Source organism: Phytophthora cinnamomi (genome assembly GCF_018691715.1).
Source record: "Phytophthora cinnamomi strain GKB4 chromosome Unknown Contig54, whole genome shotgun sequence".
Lineage (NCBI taxonomy): Eukaryota > Oomycota > Peronosporomycetes > Peronosporales > Peronosporaceae > Phytophthora > Phytophthora cinnamomi.
Window position 1 is genome coordinate 234687 of NW_027150987.1, and position 21940 is coordinate 256626.

Sequence of the window (21940 nt, forward strand, 5' to 3'; positions counted from 1 at the left end):
TGCAGCTCAGTAGCATTTGATGAACGGGCCCAGCACGGTTCAGTGCGATCGCGTCTGGCTGGAAGATGTGAGCTGTACATACCAGCTCCTGTCCTGCTCGTTGGCGGCGTGTCAGTCCTTTGCACGTCAAGGCTCGTGCAGCCTCGCTTTGCCCTCAGCCGATACCGGTCTATTCATCGCCTCAGCTCGAACGTCACGAGGCAATTGCCCGCGATGGTGTTGGAGACTGGAAGAGCGGGAGGCACTTGTCTCGCGTGGCGTACTGTAGTCGCTGCTTGAAGCGAAGTCGGGTCACGATGCGCGTCACCAGTCGGTAGCGTTAGCCTCCACTCCTATCGCTCCCGACTCCTGGACGCGCGTCACCACAAAATCAAATTTCGCAGGTCGACGCCGCGCCCGCTTCCCTATCTCCCTGTCAACATAGGTACATCTATAACCTATCGCAGGTCGACGCCGAGGACGCGTCGAGGGAGAGATGACAGTGGGACGGGGGCAAAAAAGCCGGCGCGTGCGTTGCCGCATTGTAATGTACCGGTACGCCGATCTGAACACCACGTCGGAGGCATTCGTGGACCTACACGCCCAGCCCAAAGCCGCCGCCATCAGGTGCGAGCGGCAAGACGTCGACAGCAGCTGCCCCAGCCGCCTGCCCCTCCTCGTGTGTGGCCTCACTCCTCGATTGCCTGTCCAGGACCCAAGCGGCCTCACCCGCTACAGCACGAAATAAGACCGCAGCGATGAACGAAGGTGCGTCACTAATCTACACCTATTACACCTAATTGGGACTTGCGCTGACGATTCCGGTGCTGGGGGCAGAGGAGCGGAAGGCGCTGGCCGAGGCGCGCGGCCGCGTGGCCAACCTGCGCGCCATGTTCAACAAGGGCGCGGTGCAGAACTCGGAGCCGCCGGCCTGGAAGCGGCGCACGGCCGCGCCCCCGCCCATCAAGCTGCCGGGCGCCGACCAGCCCAAGCAACAGCCCAAGCCCGTGGACAAGCCCGCGAGCGGCTCCGAGACGCTCGTGGACGCCGCCGTGCAGGAGCGCAAGCTGCGCGAGGAGCAGGAGCGCCGCGCGGCGCAGGAGTCGCGCGACGCCATGGCCAAGCAGTCGTCCTACGACCTCGAGAGCGACCGCGCGTACACGCACGCGGTCAAGCAGATGGAGTACGTGCGCTCGGCCGAGCAGAAGGCCAAGGAGTCGCTCGCGCAGTTCACGAGCGACGGCAAGACGTTCGAGGCCGAGAAGCGCGACGAGCAGCGCCGGCTCGAGGAGCTCGAGCGCAAGAAGGAGCAGGACGCCAAGGCGCTCAACGCCGCCACGTCCTACTCGGCCGAGTACGACCACTCGTACAAGCACTTCCACAAGCAGCGCGAGGGCGTGACCAGGGCCGAGCAGGACGCGCAGAAGGCGCTGCGCAACTTCGCCGGCGGCAAGACGTACTTCGAGGAGCAGATGGACGAGAAGAAGCGCCTGCAGGAGCTCGAGCGCCAGAAGGAGCAGAACGCCAAGGAGGCCTCCGCCAAGAACAACTTCTCGTCGCCCGACTTCGACCACGCCTACGTGCACGCGAAGGAGGTCGCGCAGGTGGAGAAGGAGGCGGAGGAGAAGGCCAAGGCCGCGCTGCTCAAGTACGACCAGCACGACGTCTCCCATGAATACGTCATGAAGAACGGCTTCATGGTACCCAAGCACGGCGCCGCGACGCCGAACGGTAGGAGCCGTGGGTTCGGAGTGGTGAGAGAGATGATTTGGGTGCTTACCTAACTGTATACGCGTCATGCCATGTAGCCAAGCGCTACCCATTCACAGATCCAGCCACGCGCATTAAGAAGCCAAGTCCTCAGGCACTGAAGGCACTCGCTAGATTCCAAGAGCAGCTCGGTGGGTGTCACTCTTGATCAATTACGTTCATGATCTGGGTTCCTCTGACATGGCTCGAATTTTGGCAGCTGAAAGCCGAGCACGCGAGGAGCGTAAGGCGTCTGATGATGCCACACGCAAGGCATCGTGGGAATCTACCCGTAAGATGTCGATGGATTCGGTCGAGTCCATGGAGTCGACCCGCAAACAATCCTTTGATGGTACGTCGACCTTGTTGGCCAACACTGCCGATGCTAAGCTTACATCGAACGCCTGCCCGCCTGTAGAAGTAGATATTGAGCAGATCAAGGCCTCAGTCGACGGAGCCAAAATCGATGTTAGATCCGCAGCGCAGAAGTTCGCCGAGATGGATCGCAAAGCTGGTATTCCCCTCCATCCATAAACTCTTTTACTCGCTGTGTAGCCAAAACCGTACTGACACCGCTTTGCTGCTTTACAGCTGAACTGGCCAAGCAGAACAAGAAGCCTTTAACATTCAATGGTGTAAGCTACGGACATGGCGCTCGAGCGTTCCGTTCGAAAGATCAAGACCGCAAGGAGGCTCAGCGTAAAAACGATATGGCGACACGGATCCAGTCTCGAGTGCGCGGAGCTATTGCGCGCGAAGCTTACAGCGAGAAGCTTACAGCAGCAGAGAGAATTGCCATTCGCATCCAAACTGAATTCCGGCGGCGTCAAGCACAGAAGCAGTTAGAGGCTCTCCGCCAGCAGCTTGAGCGAGAGCAGACGTGCGCTGTGGTTATTCAGAAGATTGTGCGAGGCCGATCCCAACGGAATCGCTTCCAGACCGACATCGCCGTCCGGAAGGCTGCAGCAGTACTACTCCAGGCGGTTGTTCGTCGACGACAAGCTCAAGCCTCATATTCAAGGCAGATTCACGCTGCTCACGAGATCCATGAATTCACTGCACGCATGCTGGCTGGTCGCCAAGCACGAACCGAGTACGCTCATCTTCAACAGCAGCGCGACGCCGCAAAGAAAATCCAGAGCCACTGGCGCGGTTCCGTTGCTCGGTCCGAAGTGACAGCCCTGCGTACGGAGGCTGCCGAGGCGGAGGCTGCGAAGGCTGCTGCGGAGGCCGCCGCTAAGGCCGAGGCTGAGGCTGAAGCTGCCAGGGCCGCTGCGGAGGAGGCGGAAGCTGCCAGGGCCGCTGCGGAGGAGGCGGAAGCTGCCAAGGCTGCTGCGGAGGCAGAGGCTGCCGCTCAGGCTGAGGCGGAGGCGGAGGCTGCCAGGGCTGCTGCGGAAGCGGTGGCTGCTGCTGCTGCTGCTGTGGAAGAAGCTGCCCGCCAGGAAGAGCTGGCTCGCGAACAGGAAGAGCTCGCCCGTCAGGAGGAGTTGGCTCGCCAGGAAGAGCAAGCGCGTCAGGAGGAGCTTGCACGTCAGGAGGAGCTGGCCCGTCAGGCTGAGGCCGAGAACAGCATGGCTACGAAGATCCAGAGCCACTGGCGCGGTTCCGTTGCTCGGTCCGAAGTGACAGCCCTGCGTACGGAGGCTGCCGAGGCGGAGGCCGCGAAGGCTGCTGCGGAGGCCGCCGCTAAGGCCGAGGCTGAGGCTGAAGCTGCCAGGGCCGCTGCGGAGGAGGCGGAAGCTGCCAGGGCCGCTGCGGAGGAGGCGGAAGCTGCCAGGGCCGCTGCGGAGGAGGCGGAAGCTGCCAAGGCTGCTGCGGAGGCAGAGGCTGCCGCTCAGGCTGAGGCGGAGGCGGAGGCTGCCAGGGCTGCTGCGGAGGCAGAGGCTGCCCTCAGGCTGAGGCGGAGGCGGAGGCTGCCAGTGCTGCTGCGGAAGCGGAGGCTGCTGCTGCTGCTGCTGTGGAAGAAGCTGCCCGCCAGGAAGAGCTGGCTCGCGAACAGGAAGAGCTCGCCCGTCAGGAGGAGTTGGCTCGCCAGGAAGAGCAAGCGCGTCAGGAGGAGCTTGCACGTCAGGAGGAGCTGGCCCGTCAGGCTGAGGCCGAGAACAGCATGGCTACGAAGATCCAGAGCCACTGGCGCGGTTCCGTTGCTCGGTCCGAAGTGACAGCCCTGCGTACGGAGGCTGCCGAGGCGGAGGCCGCGAAGGCTGCTGCGGAGGCCGCCGCTAAGGCCGAGGCTGAGGCTGAAGCTGCCAGGGCCGCTGCGGAGGAGGCGGAAGCTGCCAGGGCCGCTGCGGAGGAGGCGGAAGCTGCCAAGGCTGCTGCGGAGGCAGAGGCTGCCGCTCAGGCTGAGGCGGAGGCGGAGGCTGCCAGGGCTGCTGCGGAGGCAGAGGCTGCCGCTCAGGCTGAGGCGGAGGCGGAGGCTGCCAGTGCTGCTGCGGAAGCGGAGGCTGCTGCTGCTGCTGCTGTGGAAGAAGCTGCCCGCCAGGAAGAGCTGGCTCGCGAACAGGAAGAGCTCGCCCGTCAGGAGGAGTTGGCTCGCCAGGAAGAGCAAGCGCGTCAGGAGGAGCTTGCACGTCAGGAGGAGCTGGCCCGTCAGGCTGAGGCCGAGAACAGCATGGCTACGAAGATCCAGAGCCACTGGCGCGGTTCCGTTGCTCGGTCCGAAGTGACAGCCCTGCGTACGGAGGCTGCCGAGGCGGAGGCTGCGAAGGCTGCTGCGGAGGCCGCCGCTAAGGCCGAGGCTGAGGCTGAAGCTGCCAGGGCCGCTGCGGAGGAGGCGGAAGCTGCCAGGGCCGCTGCGGAGGAGGCAGAAGCTGCCAAGGCTGCTGCGGAGGCAGAGGCTGCCGCTCAGGCTGAGGCGGAGGCGGAGGCTGCCAGGGCTGCTGCGGAAGCGGTGGCTGCTGCTGCTGCTGCTGTGGAAGAAGCTGCCCGCCAGGAAGAGCTGGCTCGCGAACAGGAAGAGCTCGCCCGTCAGGAGGAGTTGGCTCGCCAGGAAGAGCAAGCGCGTCAGGAGGAGCTTGCACGTCAGGAGGAGCTGGCCCGTCAGGCTGAGGCCGAGAACAGCATGGCTACGAAGATCCAGAGCCACTGGCGCGGTTCCGTTGCTCGGTCCGAAGTGACAGCCCTGCGTACGGAGGCTGCCGAGGCGGAGGCTGCGAAGGCTGCTGCAGAGACCGCCGCTAAGGCCGAGGCTGAGGCTGAAGCTGCCAGGGCCGCTGCGGAGGAGGCGGAAGCTGCCAGGGCCGCTGCGGAGGAGGCGGAAGCTGCCAAGGCTGCTGCGGAGGCAGAGGCTGCCGCTCAGGCTGAGGCGGAGGCGGAGGCTGCCAGGGCTGCTGCGGAAGCGGTGGCTGCTGCTGCTGCTGCTGTGGAAGAAGCTGCCCGCCAGGAAGAGCTGGCTCGCGAACAGGAAGAGCTCGCCCGTCAGGAGGAGTTGGCTCGCCAGGAAGAGCAAGCGCGTCAGGAGGAGCTTGCACGTCAGGGAGGAGCTGGCCCGTCAGGCTGAGGCCGAGAACAGCATGGCTACGAAGATCCAGAGCCACTGGCGCGGTTCCGTTGCTCGGTCCGAAGTGACAGCCCTGCGTACGGAGGCTGCCGAGGCGGAGGCTGCGAAGGCTGCTGCGGAGGCCGCCGCTAAGGCCGAGGCTGAGGCTGAAGCTGCCAGGGCCGCTGCGGAGGAGGCGGAAGCTGCCAGGGCCGCTGCGGAGGAGGCAGAAGCTGCCAAGGCTGCTGCGGAGGCAGAGGCTGCCGCTCAGGCTGAGGCGGAGGCGGAGGCTGCCAGGGCTGCTGCGGAAGCGGTGGCTGCTGCTGCTGCTGCTGTGGAAGAAGCTGCCCGCCAGGAAGAGCTGGCTCGCGAACAGGAAGAGCTCGCCCGTCAGGAGGAGTTGGCTCGCCAGGAAGAGCAAGCGCGTCAGGAGGAGCTTGCACGTCAGGAGGAGCTGGCCCGTCAGGCTGAGGCCGAGAACAGCATGGCTACGAAGATCCAGAGCCACTGGCGCGGTTCCGTTGCTCGGTCCGAAGTGACAGCCCTGCGTACGGAGGCTGCCGAGGCGGAGGCTGCGAAGGCTGCTGCAGAGACCGCCGCTAAGGCCGAGGCTGAGGCTGAAGCTGCCAGGGCCGCTGCGGAGGAGGCGGAAGCTGCCAGGGCCGCTGCGGAGGAGGCGGAAGCTGCCAAGGCTGCTGCGGAGGCAGAGGCTGCCGCTCAGGCTGAGGCGGAGGCGGAGGCTGCCAGGGCTGCTGCGGAAGCGGTGGCTGCTGCTGCTGCTGCTGTGGAAGAAGCTGCCCGCCAGGAAGAGCTGGCTCGCGAACAGGAAGAGCTCGCCCGTCAGGGAGGAGTTGGCTCGCCAGGAAGAGCAAGCGCGTCAGGAGGAGCTTGCACGTCAGGAGGAGCTGGCCCGTCAGGCTGAGGCCGAGAACAGCATGGCTACGAAGATCCAGAGCCACTGGCGCGGTTCCGTTGCTCGGTCCGAAGTGACAGCCCTGCGTACGGAGGCTGCCGAGGCGGAGGCTGCGAAGGCTGCTGCAGAGACCGCCGCTAAGGCCGAGGCTGAGGCTGAAGCTGCCAGGGCCGCTGCGGAGGAGGCGGAAGCTGCCAGGGCCGCTGCGGAGGAGGCGGAAGCTGCCAAGGCTGCTGCGGAGGCAGAGGCTGCCGCTCAGGCTGAGGCGGAGGCGGAGGCTGCCAGGGCTGCTGCGGAAGCGGTGGCTGCTGCTGCTGCTGCTGTGGAAGAAGCTGCCCGCCAGGAAGAGCTGGCTCGCGAACAGGAAGAGCTCGCCCGTCAGGAGGAGTTGGCTCGCCAGGAAGAGCAAGCGCGTCAGGAGGAGCTTGCACGTCAGGAGGAGCTGGCCCGTCAGGCTGAGGCCGAGAACAGCATGGCTACGAAGATCCAGAGCCACTGGCGCGGTTCCGTTGCTCGGTCCGAAGTGACAGCCCTGCGTACGGAGGCTGCCGAGGCGGAGGCTGCGAAGGCTGCTGCAGAGGGCGCCGCTAAGGCCGAGGCGGAGGCTGAAGCTGCCAGGGCCGCTGCGGAGGAGGCGGAAGCTGCCAAGGCTGCTGCGGAGGCAGAGGCTGCCGCTCAGGCTGAGGCGGAGGCGGAGGCTGCCAGTGCTGCTGCGGAAGCGGAGGCTGCTGCTGCTGCTGCTGTGGAAGAAGCTGCCCGCCAGGAAGAGCTGGCTCGCGAACAGGAAGAGCTCGCCCGTCAGGAGGAGTTGGCTCGCCAGGAAGAGCAAGCGCGTCAGGAGGAGCTTGCACGTCAGGAGGAGCTGGCCCGTCAGGCTGAGGCCGAGAACAGCATGGCTACGAAGATCCAGAGCCACTGGCGCGGTTCCGTTGCTCGGTCCGAAGTGACAGCCCTGCGTACGGAGGCTGCCGAGGCGGAGGCTGCGAAGGCTGCTGCAGAGACCGCCGCTAAGGCCGAGGCGGAGGCTGAAGCTGCCAGGGCCGCTGCGGAGGAGGCGGAAGCTGCCAAGGCTGCTGCGGAGGCAGAGGCTGCCGCTCAGGCTGAGGCGGAGGCGGAGGCTGCCAGTGCTGCTGCGGAAGCGGAGGCTGCTGCTGCTGCTGCTGTGGAAGAAGCTGCCCGCCAGGAAGAGCTGGCTCGCGAACAGGAAGAGCTCGCCCGTCAGGAGGAGTTGGCTCGCCAGGAAGAGCAAGCGCGTCAGGAGGAGCTTGCACGTCAGGAGGAGCTGGCCCGTCAGGCTGAGGCCGAGAACAGCATGGCTACGAAGATCCAGAGCCACTGGCGCGGTTCCGTTGCTCGGTCCGAAGTGACAGCCCTGCGTACGGAGGCTGCCGAGGCGGAGGCTGCGAAGGCTGCTGCAGAGGCCGCCGCTAAGGCCGAGGCGGAGGCGGAAGCTGCCAGGGCCGCTGCGGAGGAGGCGGAAGCTGCCAAGGCTGCTGCGGAGGCAGAGGCTGCCGCTCAGGCTGAGGCGGAGGCGGAGGCTGCCAGTGCTGCTGCGGAAGCGGAGGCTGCTGCTGCTGCTGCTGTGGAAGAAGCTGCCCGCCAGGAAGAGCTGGCTCGCGAACAGGAAGAGCTCGCCCGTCAGGAGGAGTTGGCTCGCCAGGAAGAGCAAGCGCGTCAGGAGGAGCTTGCACGTCAGGAGGAGCTGGCCCGTCAGGCTGAGGCCGAGAACAGCATGGCTACGAAGATCCAGAGCCACTGGCGCGGTTCCGTTGCTCGGTCCGAAGTGACAGCCCTGCGTACGGAGGCTGCCGAGGCGGAGGCTGCGAAGGCTGCTGCAGAGGGCGCCGCTAAGGCCGAGGCGGAGGCTGAAGCTGCCAGGGCCGCTGCGGAGGAGGCGGAAGCTGCCAAGGCTGCTGCGGAGGCAGAGGCTGCCGCTCAGGCTGAGGCGGAGGCGGAGGCTGCCAGGGCTGCTGCGGAAGCGGAGGCTGCTGCTGCTGCTGCTGTGGAAGAAGCTGCCCGCCAGGAAGAGCTGGCTCGCGAACAGGAAGAGCTCGCCCGTCAGGAGGAGTTGGCTCGCCAGGAAGAGCAAGCGCGTCAGGAGGAGCTTGCACGTCAGGAGGAGCTGGCCCGTCAGGCTGAGGCCGAGAACAGCATGGCTACGAAGATCCAGAGCCACTGGCGCGGTTCCGTTGCTCGGTCCGAAGTGACAGCCCTGCGTACGGAGGCTGCCGAGGCGGAGGCTGCGAAGGCTGCTGCAGAGGGCGCCGCTAAGGCCGAGGCGGAGGCTGAAGCTGCCAGGGCCGCTGCGGAGGAGGCGGAAGCTGCCAAGGCTGCTGCGGAGGCAGAGGCTGCCGCTCAGGCTGAGGCGGAGGCGGAGGCTGCCAGGGCTGCTGCGGAAGCGGAGGCTGCTGCTGCTGATGCTGTGGAAGAAGCTGCCCGCCAGGAAGAGCTGGCTCGCGAACAGGAAGAGCTCGCCCGTCAGGAGGAGTTGGCTCGCCAGGAAGAGCAAGCGCGTCAGGAGGAGCTTGCACGTCAGGAGGAGCTGGCCCGTCAGGCTGAGGCCGAGAACAGCATGGCTACGAAGATCCAGAGCCACTGGCGCGGTTCCGTTGCTCGGTCCGAAGTGACAGCCCTGCGTACGGAGGCTGCCGAGGCGGAGGCTGCGAAGGCTGCTGCAGAGGGCGCCGCTAAGGCCGAGGCGGAGGCTGAAGCTGCCAGGGCCGCTGCAGAGGAGGCGGAAGCTGCCAAGGCTGCTGCGGAGGCAGAGGCTGCCGCTCAGGCTGAGGCGGAGGCGGAGGCGGAGGCTGCCAGGGCTGCTGCGGAAGCGGAGGCTGCTGCTGCTGCTGCTGTGGAAGAAGCTGCCCGCCAGGAAGAGCTGGCTCGCGAACAGGAAGAGCTCGCCCGTCAGGAGGAGTTGGCTCGCCAGGAAGAGCAAGCGCGTCAGGAGGAGCTTGCACGTCAGGAGGAGCTGGCCCGTCAGGCTGAGGCCGAGAACAGCATGGCTACGAAGATCCAGAGCCACTGGCGCGGTTCCGTTGCTCGGTCCGAAGTGAAAACGTTGCGATCAGCAGCAATAGCTGATGTTCAAGCTCAACTGGCACGTATTGAGAACTTGACCGCTATCAGAATTCAGAGCAGGTGGCGAGGTGTTGTTGCTCGAATGAAGGTGGCATCGCTGCGAGCTGATGCGGCTCGTGAGAAGGAGAATGTAATGGCAGTGCGACTCCAGTGCCAGTGGCGATCATTTGCGGCGGCTCGAAAGGTGCAGGAGCTGAGGGAGCGACGACAAGCAGCTGAAGCAGACAAAATCGGTCTGCAGGACGGTCATGAAAAACCACAAGTCCGTCGACAGCCTACAATTGCAGAGCTTCAATTATTGAGTCAAACAGGACGCTTCTCGAACCTGTCCAGCGACGACGATAGCGACGATGACTCCGAGTTCGAAGATGCACCCAGCTTTGTTGACGCCCCACTTGATCCTGAAGTTCCGGTGGCGGCTCACTCTATGGAGCACGAGTCGAAGCACGGTGATGTGGTTGCCGACACGGACAGCGATCAAAGCCCTTCACCGCTTGAGGATTCCACCCCTCGAGTGTCGGCTGATACGGTGAACATGGCTCTGGAGTTTTCGATGCCTGTCAATCACTCGGGCTTTAATGATGACAAGAGCGATGCGAGCAGTGACACTTTTGTTGATGCGATGGAAGAGCACAAGTCAATTGAACACTCACTGGAAAACGCGGGCGTAGAGGAAAACCGTCATTGGGCGAGTGAGAACAACGCGGCATTTGATTCGACCCCTGCCTCAAACCTCCCTGCTCCTGTGACTGATGTTGCCCCGCTTTCGCCTGTAAACAAAGATGCTGCCGAGGAGATCTTCGATGAGCGTCCCAGTAGCATTTCCGACTTTGATCGCCCGTCTTCGGTCCGCTCCGGTTCATTCTTCCAGGAGCCGTCTTTCAATTCCGACACGCCTCGCGGCAGTTTGGCATCGAGCTCGCTCAGTGGTGTGTCCCGTCCTCGTGACGAATCTTTTGTTGATCCGTTCCGATCTCGTCAGGACTCGTACGCCGACTCCACTCGTTCACGTGGTGACTCGTATGCTGATGATACCCGGTCTCGTAATGACTCCTATGCTGATGTATTCCGCTCTCGTGACGACTCGTACGATGATGTATTCCGGTCGCGAGGAGACTCGTATGCGGACGTGCCGTCCAAGTCTGACTTCGACGAGCGTAGTCTCAGTGATGTGGAAACCCGTGATGGCCCGAAGTATTTCGATACCGACAGTGACCGCGCCAGCTCGTTCCTCAGTGACTCGCCCGTGTCCGGCCAGAACACAAGCGATGTCGAGAAGGACGAGGCGCAAGAAGAAGAGGAGCAGGCCACTCGCAAAAAGAGTGGCAGCCGTTGGCGCGCCGCGAGTGTTCTTAGCGCTCTTTCAAGTCGTCGCTCGAGTAAGCCGTCAAGCTCTCCCACATCCTCTCTTGAAGAGGAGGACAAGGATGGTGACTCCAAGAAAGCTCGCTCAAGCACTCTGCCTTCCGTTGTTGGATTGGGCTCGGTTGCCGGTATGCTCACCCGGAAGATCTCGCTCCCTGCTAGCAACACGAGCAGCACGAAATCCTTTGAGGAGGAAATTGAGGACACGTTCCTGTATTCACCGCCATCCCAACAGGCTTCCAAGAGCAAGTCTCGGTTCGGCCGCTTCACCGCCCCAACCGTGTCTAAGCCGGCCTTCTCTACGCGCTTTGCGTGGAAGAAGACCAAATCCCGTCGTGGAACCAATGCTGACGAGGACGACGAAGCCGCAGACACGCACGCCGCCTAATCTATCTGCCCAAGGTCCACTTGCTGTAAGCATAATCGTACCACAAGTTGTATTGTGCGTGTATTGTAAAAAATAAATAAGCGTATTTGCTCGTGAGCTCTATGTGTTACATGCTACCGGGCTGCTGCAGTTGACGTTGTCGTCGTCGACCTTTTCATTTGCAAGACGCGTGACCAATTTGCTCAATGCCTGCAGCTTGCCACTGTAAATGTGATGGTAAGGATATGGCGATTGTTGTACAGCACCAGCAAAGCTGGAAACTACCTCTTGTGGGATTTCCATTTTGCAGTTTGGTGATGGCACAGAGGTTGGTGAGCCCTTCTCGATAGATGCAAGGGTCGATCTGGAGCATCTGCGCTCAAGCAGCAGTCTTAGCTGGTAGAACCATGCAACAGGAGCGACGAACGCTGGAGGTGGTCGTGTAGCTCGCTGGGTTAAGAATCGACTGAATGCTGAGTTTGTTCTGGGACGATTTCCTTGCGGGTGCAGCTCGGTCCATATTTTCTGGAGCTCGTTTTCACAGGCGTCAAGTTCTCGAAGGTTGAAGAGTACGACCGCACGAAGAAGATAAAGCTCTACTTCGTGGTTGGGCTTGCACCTCTCCGATTTTGATAGTTGATCCACCTTCTGAAGAGCAACAAGATGGTGTTGGTGCTGGTGCGCGTCTACTGTCGAGCCGATCATGATCGTCTTGGTGGACTGACAGTACACGTAAAGGATTTCCCAAGGAAGAAGCTGCAAGTACTCGTCACTGCCATCCAGGTATACCCCAAGTCGCTCGGACAAGGACCCAGCTTCGAAGTCTTCTGGGCTGTCTTCCAACCGGAGAACCAGGAATCGCCGGGCAGACCTCAGCAGCAGCCGCACTGAGTTCAATAGTTTGGGATCTTGGACGACAAGTTCGCTCGATTCATGAGTCGTCAGAAGGTAGCCTACCGCAATGAAGAGGCTGCTAAGTCCACGCAATTTCGGCAGAGCGCTGGCGCACTTGCAAATAGGCATCAACTGTGCTGATGAGCGCCCGAACTCGCGAGCTAGGAAATGTCGGTGCCCAAGATCGAAACGCACGAGGTGTGCTCGCTCTTCGAGTTTAGATACCCTGCATAATTCAACTTCCAGCTGGTTCAGTCGATCGGCAACAAAGTTTGAGGCGTTTGCTTGGCTCCAGAGGAATAGTAGCGCCTTCGGATGTCGCTGGAGTGCAGCCTGCTGACAAGCGCCGATTTCTCTCGCAAGATGATCACAAATACCTCGCTCACTCCGTTGTTGAACGAGCCGAAGCGCACCTGAGCTGTGCATGAGCGTTAACGCAGTCCAGTTCGCCTGGAGGTGACACTCACTACCTTCATGAATTCTTCCACAGTCCAGGAGATACTCAACTCCGCTCTTGATGTCGCACGCTCCTTTCAGCAAATTGCCAATCCAGTCGAGTGCGCTCTGCAGCGCCAACGATCCGCCGACATGGAGTATCCCCATTCCAAAACGCACACGCTTCTGAAAGATCTGCAGTTCACTCTCGGGCATCAGCAACCGGTCTATCTTCGTTGAATCTGGATTCGTGAAGAATGTGTCCTCCAGCTTTACGTAGATGGCAGCACATCGTCTTGCTGCGGCGATTGCAGCTAGCCGCTGATCACCACCAAAACGTAGCAGAGCCGACAAAAAGAGAGCCTCCGCTAGTGCTAGTTGCGTTTGCTTTCGAGTCGAATACGACAGCGAAGGTAACTCGGACAAACTCTCGAGCCAAGTGACTGCCTGGTTTGCAACCCGCTGAGCCTGTTTCGCATACAGATCATCCTTCGACACCAACACACGCACTGCCTCCAGCTCCGCGGCCAGCAAACACACCATCGGGTCGCTACCAACAGGCAACGAACGTAGCACCGCATGTGCCTGGGAAAGCTCATGGTTCCAAATCAGCGCGTGAACTTCCTTTATCTTCGATCGCAGCTCAGCTTCCTCTTGCACCGGAGTAAACCGCATGGGCCCTGAGCCTACCCAGTCCTTCTGCATCTCCACTTCGAGCTCCGCTCGTTTTCGATCGCGGAACCGAACGCGACGGTACCGCGACAGCATCTCCTGTCCTTGATCCGCTGCATCTGAAGCCTCTGGACCTGGTGGTGGATACCAAAGCTCGGCGAATTGGCGAGACGATAACCCACGTGCTGCCACGCCGTCGACACTGACCACGACGTGTCCTGAATTGATCCTGGCCAGTCCTCGCCACAGTTTCTCCTTCTGCTTGACTGCAACGGCCAACGCCTCTCTCGTCACGCGTTGCACGACATACTCGCGGCTGAAGAGTTCTCTCGAGAAGGCCAGAGCCGCGTTGACACCGTCGCAGGGCAGCAACGCGTCGTACTCGCCGAAGCCAACGGCAGCGCTCATCGGACGGCACAATCCCAATTGACTGGCAATCTCCGTATCACCTAGCAGCTATTTAGAGGCGACACCTTTGATGCGCGTCCTGGATTCTGGTCTCTCAGGGATGAACGGAGGCTGAAAATGGAGCGAGGACGACGTCCAGCGCGCCACCTTGAGACCACTGAGTTGGTGAGTAATGAGGCTTGATCAGAGAAAACTATCGCTTCTATAGGCACTGGAGGCCAGCTGGGGAGCGCCAACAAGAAAAAGGCCCAATAGCCCCCGACGCGAGCTTCCGAGTCAAATTTGACACGCAAAGGGCAAATGGCAACACGTGGATACGCGTACCGTATGAAAGGGATATGCACAGTACTGTAACGGTCGGATACTCTGAGATGGACAGTGGTTGTCAACGCCAGAAGGACGCGCCACAAGACCAGTGGAAGGCAAGAGTAGGCAAAAGTACATGTTGTCGGATCAATCCTTCTAGCCCGGCAGCACTACGACTCACGATAGGAACGCGGTCTCTACAGTAGCTGCCTGCTTGTCCCCGCCGTGCTCGCCTAGTAGGGCGGGGGCGGCGCGTCCAGCATGCCGTAGTGGTGGACGAAGAAGAGCGAGATGGGCCAGAAGACGAAGAAGCCGATGAGCGAGCCGGCCAGCACGTCGGTCGGGTAGTGGCGGCCCAGCGCCACGCGCGAGAAGTTGATGACGAGCGCCCAGACGACGGCCACGGCCACCAGCGCGGCCGGCGCCAGGCCGTAGAAGAACTCGCGCAGGATCCACGGGTGCGTGTCCGCCAGGTAGACGAGCATGGCCACCATGGCCCACACGCGCGTGGAGTGGCCCGACGGGAACGAGTGCTGGTCGGGCCCCACGAAGCGCATGTCAGCCTCGTGGAAGGGCGGGCGCTGGCGGTGGAACACCATCTTGAGCAGCATGATGGCGATGATGTCCACGGTCATGACGGTGAAGAGCGCCGAGAGCAGCATCTTGGTGGCCGGCTCGAAGGGCCCGATGAGGCCCGCGGCCCAGAGCAGCCCCATGAGCGGCGGGATCGTCAGGATCCACAGGAAGCCGTCGCCCGAGTGCGAGAAAATCTCCCAGCACAGGCGCGGCGTGGGCTCGCGGCCGAAGCGCTGGTAGAGCTTGGAGGACCACGTCAGGTCGTAGGCGTACACGCGCTCGGCGAGGCTCATGGCGGCGGAGGTTTGCTGCTCTTGCTGCTGCTGCTGCTCCACGTCTGGCTTGGCGTCGGCGCCGTCCACTCGCGGGATGGAACCGTAGCTGCCCATGCTGACGGAGGGGGTGAGTGTGGTGATTGGTTAGAATGGGTGCATAGTGCAGGACAGGCAGGTGGGTGTATCCATGTGTGTCTGTCTCGCAGTCTTTTTTTAATACCGAAAGCCAAAGTGATTTTAAAAACATGTACTGCGGTATGTGCAACCAGCTTGGTTGAGTTCGATTCTTTCTGGTTGTAGACGGCAGATTGTCTGCAGTGCAACGACCCGGCTGCTCAGACCACGCGATGTCACCGGTGTCACCTACGCGAACATTGCTTTGCCGCCGTTGTCGCTCTGTCGCGTTCCTCCGATTGATGGTGTTGTCGAGTCGAGCTCCAGAGCTGTCTCATCAACACCGTTAGACCGGCGGTTTGCATGAAGCTACCGATGCTACAGTGCTACTCAAAACGTCTTCGCTATGCTGGACACGCTCTGCGTTTTCCTTTGACATGCTACGTGCAAAACTTGGCGGCAGTTGTATCCATTCTCGCCGACGCCGACGTACAATACACTCTTTCGCTGCAACCTTGACGCGAGCTACAGCTTACAATAACGCCCAGTATTTTTGGCCTCTATTCACTTGTCCCTCCACGCTCGTTTAGTTTAGTCTTGCCTCTTGATGGGCAAGTGCGAGCTTCTCCTGTCCTCTCGGTCGGGCAGCACCTTGAAATTGTAGTACGCCGCCGCCCCCACGAAGCCGTGCCAGCAGCCGTGGAAAAAGCGGAACGGGTCCGTGTCGTCGTCCAGGCCGCGCACGAAGCACCCGACGCCGCACACCAGCAGCAGCAGTCCGCGTCGGAGCGGCTGATAGTCGTACCTGGGCACGCGCCTCCGCACCGCGCACGACACCAGCAGCAAGAGAAAGCTGCCGACCACGGGGATGATGGAGTTCCACTCGTCCCACGGGTTTTTCTCCTGGAAGACCAGCACCATGCCCAGGAAGAAGTATTGCACGTAGCGCTCCAGCACTGGGCGCCGCAGGTCCATGAGGTGAATCCCCCACATGACGAAGCTCATGATGGAGCCAATGTTGTCCAGCCGGTGCCACTGCCCCTCGGTGAGCCACAGCGGGCCGTCGATGCTGTCGCAAACGTGGTACATGAAGCTGGTGCTCATGGTGAACATGCCGATGAAGGCCTGGGGAGCAGCAGATCGGAATGACACACGTTAGATCTGCTGCGCCAGTGTCTAGACTAGAGGAGGACAGGCGATGCGGTGCTCGCACCTCGAAAACGAATTGCCGGCTGTAGAGACTGTAGATGGCGGGGAACATGCAGAAGTTGGTGACCCCCGTGACGGCCAGCATCATGGCCACCTCGAAGGAGCTCCTCATGCTCGTCCGACGTGACTCGAAAGAGACTGAAAACGAAAATCTGTGTTCGACACACCAGAATTGTAACTGTGATAACATTTTAAATCGCTTCATGTTTAAGATTGGTTTGTACAGGGGAAACTGTAACATTTGTTAGTGAAAATGCAAGTTGTAAGTACGGGACGCATGTATGGAAAGGGTGACGGTGCAAGGCAATGAGGACGGCTCATTAGCCGAAAGGCTAAAACACGTGATAAATTTCTTTAATTTCTCGGGATTCCCCCAACTTTGGGGGGCATACCAAGTTGCTCCTTGCTTGATCACAACTCTTTGGTTCCAGAAAGGTTGTTGTGCGTACTATCGCCAGCTCAACGTAACGCTATCATTTTGCGACCTGAAATCGACTTGCGCCAGGGATTTCCTGCTGCTGAATTGACGCCCGCAGATTTGCCGATCCCGCGCGCGCGCGTTGGGCACGTGAAGATAAAATTCACTAGGTCACGGGATTAACATAATTTACCACGCGTCCCTTCTTGAATTACAAAGCAGACAAGCCTCACGGCCACACGATCCTAGGCGCGGCATCTGATGAAAAACAAATGCCAGCGAGTTTATCAGTGTCTCTGTGTGGCGAGGCATGTGCTTGGTACGAAGCATGGCTGCGGCAAGCCGGGTGCTGTACGTTGATGTCCAACAATTTGCGCACTGTCACATTTTGGAAAGACTCGCATTTCAAATATTTCGTGTTCATTCCGTATTGTCAATTTCTCTGACTCTATCGTCCGCACGTATCGGCAGAGTCGCCATTCCGCCACTGCTCCGCTCATTCCCGTTCGCGACGCCGCGTGCAGGCTGCGAGCCGCACTGCGCCATCGAAAAGCTCGATACCCGCCACACATAGATAGCCCCAGCGCCCGCACAATGCTGCGCTGCCTCAGCTGCTTCAGCCGCCGCGGCGCGCTCGACGACGCCGTCGAGGACGGCCGCACGACCACGTCGGGCATCCTGGCGCTTGCTCACCACGACAAAAAGACGCCCGCGTTCGAGGACGCGTACGACGTGCTGTACCAGCTCGGCGAGGGCAAGACCGGCCAGGTGTTCGTGGCCAAGCACAAACGCCCGCACTACCGCGGCCGCGCCAAGACGCTGGCCGAGGAGCAGCAGCGCGAGCGCGAGGAGCGCGAGTGCGACGAGGAGGTGGCCGTCAAGTTCGTGCGCCAGGAGTACCTGTCCACGCCCAACCGCGTGGAGGCACTGGAGTCCGAGCTGGCCATCCTAGCTCGCATCAAGCACCCGGGTGTGCTTCGACTGCGGGAGGTTTTCCGGGACGACGACAAGTTCGCCATCGTCACGGACAAGGCCACGGGCGGAGAGGTCATGGACGCCATCTGCAGGCTTGGGGCCCCGCGTGTGCGCGAGTGCGACGTGGCTGATATCGTCCGTCAACTGCTGAGTGTGCTGGCCTACCTGCACCTGAATGGTATCACGCACCGCGACGTGAAGGTGGAGAACATATTGTGCAAGACCCAGAACCTGCAGGACGGCGTGCTGCTCATTGACTTCGGACTGGCACACATGGGCACTGTGGGCGGCAACGAGATGTCAGGGATGAACGGCACGCCGCACTACATGGCGCCCGAGATGTTCCACAAGCACGGATACTACGGTTGGGCTATCGATCTCTGGTCGCTCGGTGTCGTCACGTACGTCTTGCTGTTTGGACGCTTCCCGTTCGACGCGAGGTTCCTCTCGCAGGTGGAAGACAAGATTGTCAAGGGCGAGTTCGAGTACCCCAAGGAGCTCGAGTCCAAGGTGTCCCATCAGGCCAAGAAGTTCATTGAGTACTTGCTAGTGTTGAACCCGAGGGAACGCCCGCCTGCTGCGATGGCGTTGCAGCACCCGTGGCTCCAAGTAGACTCCTCGGCCGCCGATCCGTTCACGGACGATCACATGGCTGCGCTGGCAAAGTTTTCGGAGGGCAAAAAGACGTTTGCGCCTCCACCGGCAAGGGAGCACGTGCCGTCGCAGCCTGCTCCGCCGCAAGGGTATGTCATTTATGAAGAATAGACGCGCGACACAGCATGTTAATAAATCGCCAGCTCTGTTCATCGTGATTTTCCTGGTTGCTATTGATCTCAGAGGGCTGCGTGTGTAGGTTGTTCACTTGATGATCAAAAGATGTGGATGATGGTGTAGAGCACAAGCCCCGTGGCTGCCATCAGTACGGGCGCGTCCATGGTGTGGGGCGCTGTTGCCTCTGCGTAGGCCACCACGAACGGCAGGATGATCATCGTGAGCCACAGCTGCATGGGCGTCTCGAAGTCGAAGTACTGCAGCGCCGGGAACACGATGCCCGACAGGAAGACGCACGCCGAGCCCTCGAAGCTTCGCGTGTACTTGCGCTTGGAGCAGCACGTGCTGGTCGAGTACTTGTGCTTGCCAAAGGCGATCCCTACGGGCTCCGCCAGTCCGTCGCCGATGCTGGTGACGAAGACGAGGATGAAGACGAGGTCGGACTGCGTCGTCCGGGCGAACAGCCAGCGGAAAAAGAGCAGCACGAAGAGCCCGGGGAAGACGTTGCCGGCCACGATCCACTTGAGCGTGTGCGGTCGGTCCTCGGGCCGGTCGAGCGAGTTGAACTGCAGCATGAAGAGCGTGGAGCGCTCTCGGATGGGCTTGATGAGCAGCAGGAAGCACAGGAGCGTGGCGAAGTCCCCCCAGGCCAGCGCCAGCGGCCCGTTGCACAAGGGGCACGCGTCCTCGTCGGGCTTGACCAGCAGCGGCACGAGGTAGGCGGCCAGCAGCTGGAACTTGCGCGTGTAGTTGACCTTGAAGACGGAGCTGCGCTCCGTGATGACGTAGCCGGCGTCGTCCACGATGCAGAAGAAGCGGCAGATGATGCCGCCCAGCGTGGACACGCCCATCATGATGAGCACCTTGGGCAGCAGGAAGAACCAGAAGCTGGCGTTGCCCCAGAGCTCGGGCTGCAGCAGCGTCGTGAGCCCCGCGAGCGCCGCCGCGAAGAGCAGCATGCCCGCGAGGAACACGAAGTCGAAGGTGCGCGTCCAGCGCGTGTCGTAGCGGCCCGCCACCTGGCCGGCGTAGATCAGGTCGTTCGAGTCGCCGTCGTAGTCGTAGCTGTCGTCGTCCAGCGCCACGCTGCCGTAGGTCGGCACCTGCTTGGGCAGCCGGAACTTGGGCCCGGCCTTGGGGCGCCACAGCACGCGCAGCACGAACAGGATGGCCAGCAGCGAGCCCAGCGGCAGCCCCAGCAGCAGCGAGTAGTCGGTCGTGTCCAGGTGGTCGGACCAGACCTCGGGCGCGGGCGTGGGCTCGGCAATGGGCGTGGGGACGGGCACGGGGGGGACGCCCACGTCGGCCATGGCTCAGAAGGAGGCGGGGGACTCTCTTACTGTGTGGATAGGTAGCTGCTCGTGTGGCTCAGGCTTGCACGGCAGCGGGCGAGAGCTTCAATGGGATCTTCTTTGCCGCTTTAGGATCGACCGTTGCTCGTGTGGACCACGCGCGTAAATCAGGTCGGGATACTGAAGGCAAGTCAGAAATATCGAAGCACCAAAACGGGGACGAGGCCCATGTGACGTGGTGACGGTATCCGATGGTGTCGATGAGCAGGGCGCACGTCGAGCAATGGCAGCACTTTGCAAACCTGCCGCTGTTCCTCTATTATAATGACCCACCGAAAAACAAAAGTTGGTGCGGTATGTACGTACGCCTACGCGCTCGTGACGTCGAACGCGGCGTGGAGCGCCTTCAGAGCGTCTTCCGAGATGCCCGCGGCGCTCTTGTCGTCGATGACGAACGAGTGCAGCTTGATGTCGCGCAGCAGGTTGCGGTCCAGGTTGATGGCCGACGCCGCCTGCTTCGCCACGAAGAGTACGTGCTGCACCTTGAACTCGACGTACGGGTAGAAGGACAGGTCCTCGGCCAGGATGGTCGACAGCTTGCCGCTCTTGTAGCCCGTGAGCACCGCCTTGTTCACGTCCTTGAAGCGGTCCAGCGGCGTCTTGACCAGCCCCGTGTTCTTGTACGCGAGCTCCGGCTTCTTGGCCGAGCCCACGCCCAGGCGGCTCTTGGGCTTCACCATCTCGGGGCGGATGTCCATCTTCTTCTTCATGAGCTTGAAGATCGAGCGCGCGTCCACGAGCAACAGCACCTTGGTCTTCTGCCTGCCGTCCTGGCGCCGGATCTCCGCGTGCTTCGCTGCTGCTTTGGCCACGACGTCGTCCAGCGACTTGCACAGCCGCAGCGGCGTCTTCGGCAGATCGAATAGCGTGTCTTTGTCGTCAGCAGCCGAGGCTGCGTCGTCTGCCTCTTCCTCCAGTCCGTCGTCGTCGCTGCTGCTGGCATCTCCGCGCTGGACGACCTCAATTTCATCTTCATCGTCGCCGCCGTCGCCGCCACCTTGGCTCTGATTGGCAGCGATCTTCCGTCGCTTCTTCTCCGCCTTCTTCTGACGTTTGCTCTTGGCGATGCCGGACACCACCGCCTCCATCGACGGCTTCTTCCAGCGCGGGTCGCGCGTGCTCGGCGGCTGGAACAGTCGGCCCGAGTCGTCCTCGAACGTCATGCCCTCCTCCATGCGGCGTTTGCGCGTCTTCTTGCGCGTCGCCAGCGTCTTCATCTTCTTCTGCTTGTAGCTGCTCGACATGGTGGTCAACGTCGCACTTGGCTTGACGTTTTGTGCCTCTTTGGCAGCTCCACCACCCACGAAAATGGCTACATTACGTTCACTGACATAAAATTCCATTAGCCAATCACAAAACGTCGCGAAAACTGTAGCCATGTCATTCGGAGACTGACGATGCAGCGCCCGGATGATCTGCCGGTGTCGGTGCTGCTCAACGTGTTGGGCTTCCTACACCAAGACGTCGCTGCCCAATTGCTATCAAGAAAGACCCAATCAGCTTATCGCCGGAGTATCCGCGACATCGCAGCAGTTTCCACGTCCTGGGCGTCTGCGATTCAAGCGGTGGAGGGGCATTTCCGCGACTCGATTCTCGTATTCCACTTCCAGCCAGCTCCGGTCATTGGCAACGAAGCAGAGGGAGACAGGGGCACAATCCCCAGTGACACAACCAATAATTCTACGGTTGCAGTCGATGAGATGGCCTCCGGGGGCATTTTCCAGCTCGTCAGAGGACTTTTGTCGGCTTTCGCATGCACATCGAGTGCCGGACCGGATCGGTTGTCCCGACGGCGGTCGGAAGAGGAAGAATCACGCGAGTTGGCTCTGTTGAATAGGGAAAAAGTGCTGATGCAGCACAAAGTAAAGCATGTTGAGAGTGAATTGAGAAGGCTCTCGAACGAGGTGACAGCTGGGAGGCAGCCACGACGTCGAGTCGAGCTGTGGCTGAACGATCCGCATGACGTGACTGTCCACAGCGTTGATGATAACTGCTGCGGCGATACGCTACGACAGCATTGGAAACATATCTTCTCGAGTTGCAAGTATCTCGTGCGTTTGGATGTATCTGGCGTTTCTGTTGAATCGGACCACCTCCCAGCGATCTTGAGCGCCGTCGGCGAGTACTGCGTCAATCTGGAAGAGCTTGTGATGCCTCAGCAACTTCATTTAATGCACCGTCGACGGTCTGTTCACAACGTATTGGAAGCATTCCATGCAGCTTTGGCAGCTCTGGATGTTTCGGCACGATCACACCAGAGTAACCGTGGTGGTTTGAAGAAACTCGTGCTGCCTTCTTTATTCCCGAACGAAAATATGGATGCCACGGCTGCTGCGATCGGGGAGCATTGTCCAAATTTGCAGTGCATTGAAGGTCTACGACTGGCTGCGTTCTCCAGACGAAGACGGCTCACGAGTGTTGACATGAGGAACTCGGCTCTCCAGAGTTGGGATGCGTTCTGTAGAGGATGCAGTCACTTGACGGCGTTGAATTGGTGTAGCTTGCCCTGCAGCGACGAGGTGTTTGATATTTTCGGGTCGTACCCGAAGCTTGAGTTGAGATCGTTGGTATTGCCGGGAAATTGTGCACTATGGAGACGCGAT

The 21940-nt window shown here is 61.1% G+C and overlaps 7 protein-coding genes across 7 annotated transcripts; 2 read left to right on the forward strand and 5 right to left on the reverse strand.

Moving 5' to 3' along the window:
• Positions 1–737: 737 nt before the first annotated feature.
• On the forward strand, positions 738–10953 carry IUM83_13380 (Abnormal spindle microcephaly-associated protein; the record flags this gene model as incomplete). Its single annotated transcript, XM_067938053.1, has 7 exons — positions 738–747; positions 817–1710; positions 1788–1880; positions 1949–2080; positions 2147–2242; positions 2320–2633; positions 9289–10953. 7 exons carry the CDS (start codon positions 738–740, stop codon positions 10951–10953), a joined length of 3204 nt encoding a protein of 1067 aa, XP_067788317.1.
• A 1622-nt stretch (positions 10954–12575) lies between these two features.
• Positions 12576–13341, reverse strand: IUM83_13381 (Transmembrane and coiled-coil domain-containing protein 4; the record flags this gene model as incomplete). Its single annotated transcript, XM_067938054.1, has 2 exons — positions 12576–12582; positions 12743–13341. The coding sequence occupies 2 exons, from the start codon at positions 13339–13341 to the stop codon at positions 12576–12578; spliced, it is 606 nt and encodes a 201-aa protein (XP_067788318.1).
• Positions 13342–13880: 539 nt separating this feature from the next.
• Positions 13881–14612, reverse strand: IUM83_13382 (phosphatidic acid phosphatase; the record flags this gene model as incomplete). The annotated part of the gene is made up of 1 exon (XM_067938055.1): positions 13881–14612. One exon carries the CDS (start codon positions 14610–14612, stop codon positions 13881–13883), a length of 732 nt encoding a protein of 243 aa, XP_067788218.1.
• Positions 14613–15203: 591 nt separating this feature from the next.
• Positions 15204–15933, reverse strand: IUM83_13383 (phosphatidic acid phosphatase; the record flags this gene model as incomplete). The annotated part of the gene is made up of 2 exons (XM_067938056.1): positions 15204–15737; positions 15826–15933. The coding sequence occupies 2 exons, from the start codon at positions 15931–15933 to the stop codon at positions 15204–15206; spliced, it is 642 nt and encodes a 213-aa protein (XP_067788384.1).
• Positions 15934–16833: 900 nt separating this feature from the next.
• On the forward strand, positions 16834–17979 carry IUM83_13384 (CAMK protein kinase; the record flags this gene model as incomplete). The annotated part of the gene is made up of 1 exon (XM_067938057.1): positions 16834–17979. One exon carries the CDS (start codon positions 16834–16836, stop codon positions 17977–17979), a length of 1146 nt encoding a protein of 381 aa, XP_067788277.1.
• A 104-nt stretch (positions 17980–18083) lies between these two features.
• Positions 18084–19295, reverse strand: IUM83_13385 (uncharacterized protein; the record flags this gene model as incomplete). The annotated part of the gene is made up of 1 exon (XM_067938058.1): positions 18084–19295. The coding sequence occupies one exon, from the start codon at positions 19293–19295 to the stop codon at positions 18084–18086; it is 1212 nt and encodes a 403-aa protein (XP_067788385.1).
• A 350-nt stretch (positions 19296–19645) lies between these two features.
• On the reverse strand, positions 19646–19873 carry IUM83_13386 (uncharacterized protein; the record flags this gene model as incomplete). Its single annotated transcript, XM_067938059.1, has 1 exon — positions 19646–19873. One exon carries the CDS (start codon positions 19871–19873, stop codon positions 19646–19648), a length of 228 nt encoding a protein of 75 aa, XP_067788279.1.
• Positions 19874–21940: the final 2067 nt, after the last annotated feature.